At 51.2% G+C, this 6101-nt stretch overlaps 1 protein-coding gene across 1 annotated transcript; it reads right to left on the bottom strand.

Moving 5' to 3' along the window:
• Nucleotides 1-298: 298 nt before the first annotated feature.
• On the bottom strand, nt 299-5473 carry LOC114616123. Its single transcript, XM_028761645.1, is given in 3 exon segments — nt 299-457; nt 460-5001; nt 5003-5473. Coding segments are annotated over 3 exon segments (5130 nt in total). The 3' UTR covers nt 299-340.
• Between the last annotated feature and the right edge of the window lie 628 nt (nt 5474-6101).

Here is a 6101-nt window from a genome sequence, read left to right on the forward strand (position 1 = left end):
ACAATATAAGTTCCCTATGTCTCCACAACGGTGGGCTGTTGTTCGATCCCGACCATCCCTGGGACAGACATAAAAATCTAATTTCCCTAGCTCACATCTGCGTTCCGGGTCTCCGCACCCAAATTTGCTTCCTGGGCAAATTCTCCGCCCTGCATCCAGGGGCAACTTCTGAGGATCTGAGGTAGGGATATCCCAGGTGTCTAATCCAGCTGCTAATTGGCAGAAATCGGGAGTGAGAGTGGGCCACCAGGTGTACGGTGGGGCTACCTTAGAGGCAGACCACACTACCTCTCCAGTCATTGAGGTGACCTGCCAAGTCAGTTTTTGGGGAGTGTGTGGATTATTCCCCATCATCTGTGGGCCTACGGCGTAGGCGCAACTTAAGAGGATTACCAGTCCGCTCCAAAGTCCATTCATCTTGGTGAGAGTTCGGAGGTGCTCTTTTCACGTGCGAGGCGAGGCGTGGATCCACACAGCGATGCCGTCTACCTTCACTGCTGTGGGGGTTGTCAGCAGGACCAAGTACGGGCCTTTCCACCGTGGCTCAAGGTTGCCCGTCCGATGTCTCCTTACTAGGACAGTGTCTCCGACCGCGAACTGGTGTGGTACTGGATCTTCTTTAGGAGCATAGGAGTTCTTTATGGTTCCCCAGATTTCCTTTTTCACAGTCTCTAAGGCTTTTAGTCGGGCTAGAATAGGAAAAGGGGGAATATAACCATCATCAGGGCGAGTTGTACTCTCAAGGGTCTGATAAATGGGAGGTGGAGAACCGTATAAAATCTCAAAGGGAGTAAGTCCCAGGACTCCGGGCGTGTTCCTGACTCGGAACAGGGCAAGTGGGAGCAAGGCTGTCCAATCACCCCCGCCGGTCTCTATAGTCAATTTAGTTAAGGTCTCCTTTAGGGTTCTATTCATCCTCTCTACCTGTCCTGAACTCTGGGGTCTATATGAACAATGTAATTTCTAATCGAACCCCAATAGTTTGGCCAGTCCCTGACTTACTTGCGCGATGAAAGCAGGCCCATTGTCTGAGCCAATCACCCTTGACACCCCAAACCTGGGTAGGATTTCTTCCAATATCTTCTTAGCCACCACAGTAGCCGTCTCCTTCTTGGTTGGGAATGCCTTGACCCATCCGGAAAAAGTATCTATAAATACTAAGAGATATTTGTTACCATACCTGGTAGGTTTTACTTCAGTGAAATCGACCTCCCAGTAAGAACCAGGTTGATCTCCTCGAAGTCTAGTTCCTTTTACCTCCTGATGGTGGCTGGCATTGGTGAAAGCACAAGCCTTACACTCTCGCACTAGCCTGTGCGCTAGTTTCTTCAACCCTGGAATCTTATACTGAGACCGGGCTACTATTTCCATCATCTTTTCGGGCCCCAAGTGGGTCCACTGATGGATCCCAGATAGGTACTGTAGGCTTTCTTCTTCAGACAGGACCGGCTTGGTCCCTGGTTCCTCAGTGGGATTGGGAGTCTTTGATTGGGTTCTGATGGTCAAAATCATGGGTCCCTGGGCAGCTTTTTTTGCTTCCAGGTCCGCCATTTGGTTTCCTTTTGCAATATAGTCTGTCCCTTTTGGGTGGCCAGAACAATGAACTATTGCTACCTTCTTTGGAAGGTGAATTGCCTCCAAGAGGCTCAAAATCTCTTCTTTGTTTCTAATTTCTTTTCCTGCTGAAGTTAATAGCCCTCTCCATCGTTAGATGGCGCCATGTACATGAGCGGTAGCAAATGCATACCTGCTATCAGTGAAAATATTCACCCCTTGTCCTTCTGCCATCTTCAAGGCCTGGGTCAAGGCTACCAGTTCAGCTTTTTGTGCTGAAGTCCCTTCAGGTAGGGCCGAGGCCCACACAGTCCTTTTCCCATCCACCACCGCCGCTCCCGCCCTTCGTTTACCCTCAACCACGAAGCAGCTCCCATCAGTAAACCAGGTCTTCACCCCTGGCCAGGGCTTGTCAGTCAGGTCCGGTCTGTTGGACGTTTCTTCAGCCAGTATTTCTTCACACTGGTGAATCACGGAGCTGTCAGCCTCGGGCAGCAGGGTGGCAGGGTTCAGAACAGCCGGCGGGGCAAAGGTTATACGTTTGGTGAGAAGGAGGCTCTGGTAGTGAGTCATTCTGGCATTAGTCATCCAGCGATCGGGAGGCTGTCTGACAATGCTTTCCAGAGCATGAGGGGCCACTATTGATAATTTCTGTCCCAAAGTCAGTTTATCAGCATCTTTCACTAGTAGAGCTGTAGCTGCTATGGCCCGCAGACAGACAGGCCATCCACTTGCTACCGGGTCTAGCTTCTTTGAGAGATACGCCACTGGACGTTTCCATGGACCCAAGGTTTGAGTCAAAACTCCTCTAGCCACCCCCTTCCTCTCATCAACATAGAGAGTGAAAGGCTTAGTTAGATCTGGTAAAGCCAAAGCAGGGGCTTCTAATAAAGCCTTTTTCAAAGCCTCAAAGGCTTTCTGATGTTCGATTGTCCAGGTAAACTCCCCTTGCTCCTTAGTCAGGGGGTATAAAGGTGCCGCCAAGGTGGCGAACCCTGGGATCCACAGCCTGCAGAACCCGGCGGTCCCAAGAAACTCTCTTACCTGATGAGGGGTAGTTGGGGTTGGGATCTGCATAACTGTCTGCTTTCTGGCCTCAGTCAGCCATCATTGTCCATCTCTCAAGGTGTAACCCAAATAAGTCACTTCAGTCTTACATAGCTGGGCCTTCTTCATAGATGCCCGATACCCCAACTTACCCAACTCAGCCAGGAGACGTTCTGTTCCTTTCTCACAATCTTGGGGGTCCTTAGCGGCCAATAAAAGGTCATCTATGTATTGTAACAGAGTCACTTGAGGATTATTAGCCCTGAAAGGGGCCAAGTCCCGGTGTAGTGCCTCATCAAATAAAGTGGGAGAGTTCTTGAATCCCTGGGGGAGTCTCGTCCAGGTCAGCTGTCCTGCTTTACCATTCTCTGGGTCTCTCCACTCAAAGGCAAACAGGGGCTGACTCTGGGAATGAAGTCTCAAACAAAAGAAAGCATCTTTAAGGTCCAGAACTGAATACCAAGTTCTGTCCGGGGGCAGAGAGCTGAGCAAATTGTAGGGATTGGGTACCGTAGGGTGGATATCTAGTACCCGTTTGTTAACTTCTCGGAGATCTTGAACCGGCCGGTAATCTCCAGTGCCTGGTTTCTTTACTGGCAACAGAGGTGTATTCCAGGGAGATTTGCAGGGGACTAAAATTCCCTGTTGTAATAGTCTTTCAATGTGGGGACGTATCCCCATTCTGGCTTCCTTGCTCATGGGGTATTGCCTGACCCCAATTGGAGAAGCACCAGCTTTGAGCTCAATGACTATCGGGGGTACATTCTTGGCCATCCCCATTCCCCCAGTCTCTTCCCAGGCCTCAGTAAACAGGGACCAGGGTCCCATTTCCAATTCTGATGAAGGATGTCCCTGAGTGTCAGACTGAAACAGTCTATATTCATCTTCTGTTTTCAGGGAGAGTGTTAACACTGGGGATTTGATAGTGTCCCATGTCACCTTTGGCCCCTGGGGGGTGAAACTTATTTGTGCCTTTAACTTAGTTAAAAGGTCCCTACCCAGCAAAGGGGTAGGACACTCAGGTATCACTAGGAAGGAGTGAGACACCTGTCCTTTTCCCAGGTCTACTGTTCTCGTGGTGGTCCACGAATATGAGTTCTGTCCAGTGGCTCCAATAACTATGGTTTGCTTACTTCTCAACTTCCCCAGGGGTTTCTTGAGCACTGAGAATTCTGCTCCCGTGTCGACAAGTAAGTCCATGGGGGTCCCCTCCACTTTCAGGGTTACCCTAGGCTCGGGGAGGGGGGCCAAGCCCTGACCCCCCTAGTCTTCATTGCTACCTAGGGCCAGAGCCTTAAGTCCCTTCTTGGCGGGACACTCTCTGGCCCAATGTCCTCTCTCCTTGCAATAGGCACATTGGTCTCTGTCCAGTGCTTGGCTGGCTCTTCTGGGTCTCCTTGGCTCCTGCCTCCAATACTCGCCCAAGTTCCCTGTCTGCCTAACTCCTCTTCCCTGTCTTCTTCCCTCATCTATAACTGTGGCCAAAATCTTAGTCAAATTCTTTTCCTGCCTTCTCTGTCTCTCATCTTTCTCCTTACTCCTTTCTCTTTTCTCTCTTTCTGCTTTTTCTTCCTGAGTTTCCCTCTTATGATAGATCTTCTCTGCTTCCTTAACCACATCTCTGATTGTGAGGTCTTGTAATCCCTCAAGACGCTGTAACTTCTTTCTAATATCTGCAGCAGCCTGCCCAATAAAAGCCATAATGACAGACATCCTCTGTCCCTCCAAGGTGGGGTTAAAAGGAGTATATCTGCGATATGCCTCCATGAGGCGCTCCAAGAAAACAGAGGGGGCTTCTTCTGGCTCCTGCATAACCTTTCTTACCTTAGCCAAATTGGTGGGGCGTCTCGCCGCCCCTCTGAGACCTGACACCAGAGCCCGGCGGTAGATGGACAGCCTTTCCCTACCTGCAGCTGTGTTGTGGTTCCATTGGGGCCGAGTGAGGGGAACAGCCTCATCAATCTCTACTGGAGTTAGATTCTGCAAAAGTTGTCCCGCAGCATTCTGGATGTTTCTCCGGGCCTCCAGAAGAACTCTCTCTTTCTCTTCGGCTGTGAAGAGAGTCTGGAGGAGCTGATTGCAATCATCCCAGGTGGGCTGGTGCGAGTACATTATAGACTCCACCAGTCCAATCAGGGATGTAGGATTCTCTGAAAAAGGGGGATAATTAGCTTTCCAGTTAAACAGATCAGATGAAGAGAAGGGCCAGTATTGTAGGAACTGGACTGCATTCGGCTCGGTAGGTGCCGGACCTATAGCTCGGAGAGGTAGAGAAACAGTGGAGTCGGGTCCTTCCGGACTCAACCCTCTCCGGCTCCGAGTGCCAGTTGCCAGCCCCCCGGCCCCGGCTGCTCCCTGTAGTTCTGGACTCGGTGCCGAGGCCGGGGGAGCCTGTGGTGGTTGATGATAAGGGGGGGGGCAGTGGCGGACTTGGCCACTCAGGTGGCTCCTCTATCTCGGGATAGATCTTAGGCGGAGTTTTAGTTTCCGAGTCCGGTTTTGGTTTTGGTTTGGGCGTTTTAGGCCCGGAACTGCAGAGAGCCAGGGCTCGGGAGCCTGGCTGTCTCTTAACCCATGGTCTCACCCACGGAGGGGGATTCTGGATCAGGTTCTGCCAAACCACGATGTATGGCTGTTGATCGGGATGTGACCCTGGTCCTTCCTGAAAAATAGTAGCTTTTACTGCAGAAATAGTAGTCGCGTCAAAAGTCCCCTCAGGTGGCCATCCCACATCAAGTTTTGGCCACTCTGAGGCACAGAAAGTCTTCCAATGTCCCTTCCTGATGTTAACTGAAAACTCATTGCCTCTGTCCTTCACCTCTGTCCAGTGGTCTAAAGTCAGGCTTAAGGGAGTCACTACAGTCTGTCCCATAACTGTCAACAAGAAACACAAAACACAGACAAAACAACTACACTAATCGTCTCAACCAAGAAGGCCAACACCAATACAGAAAAACAGATGGCCAGGAGGTCTCTCACACCTCCAGCCAGCCACCGTGTCCTCTCCGGCCTCCAGACGGGCACCCACCAGGTGTCCCTGGGGTCCCTCCTCACCTGGGACGTCTCCCAGGTTGTGGCAGTGGTAACCCTCCTAGCACGTCTGCTGGTCACCCATTCGCCTCCTGCCGAGACAAAAGGTTTGCTGTCTCTTACGAGACAGAAACAGCTGCCAAGCCAAACCACAGAAGTGCACTTTCCAAAATTCCAAATGAGACGGATCGACACACAAAACGCACAAACAAAACCGCGGTGCCCTTACCTCCCAGTGGGGGTCTCAGAGATCAGGGTGGTCACAAATCCCAGACAAGCCCCCAATGAAGACCTCCGCAGTGGGGAGACCCTCTCTCAAGTCTCAGAAAGTCGCGACCACCCAGTAATCTGCTCGAGACACCATATACCGGAGCAATTGCGAGGTTATTTATTAGGGCGTGACAACTAGCTGCCGGTCAATTTGCATGCCCACGCAGGAGCTGAATTGACCCCGACTGCCAGTTTGGAAC

Source organism: Grammomys surdaster, unplaced genomic scaffold, assembly GCF_004785775.1.
Source record: "Grammomys surdaster isolate TR1022 unplaced genomic scaffold, NIH_TR_1.0 294589, whole genome shotgun sequence".
In the NCBI taxonomy this organism is placed as follows: Eukaryota; Metazoa; Chordata; class Mammalia; order Rodentia; family Muridae; genus Grammomys; species Grammomys surdaster.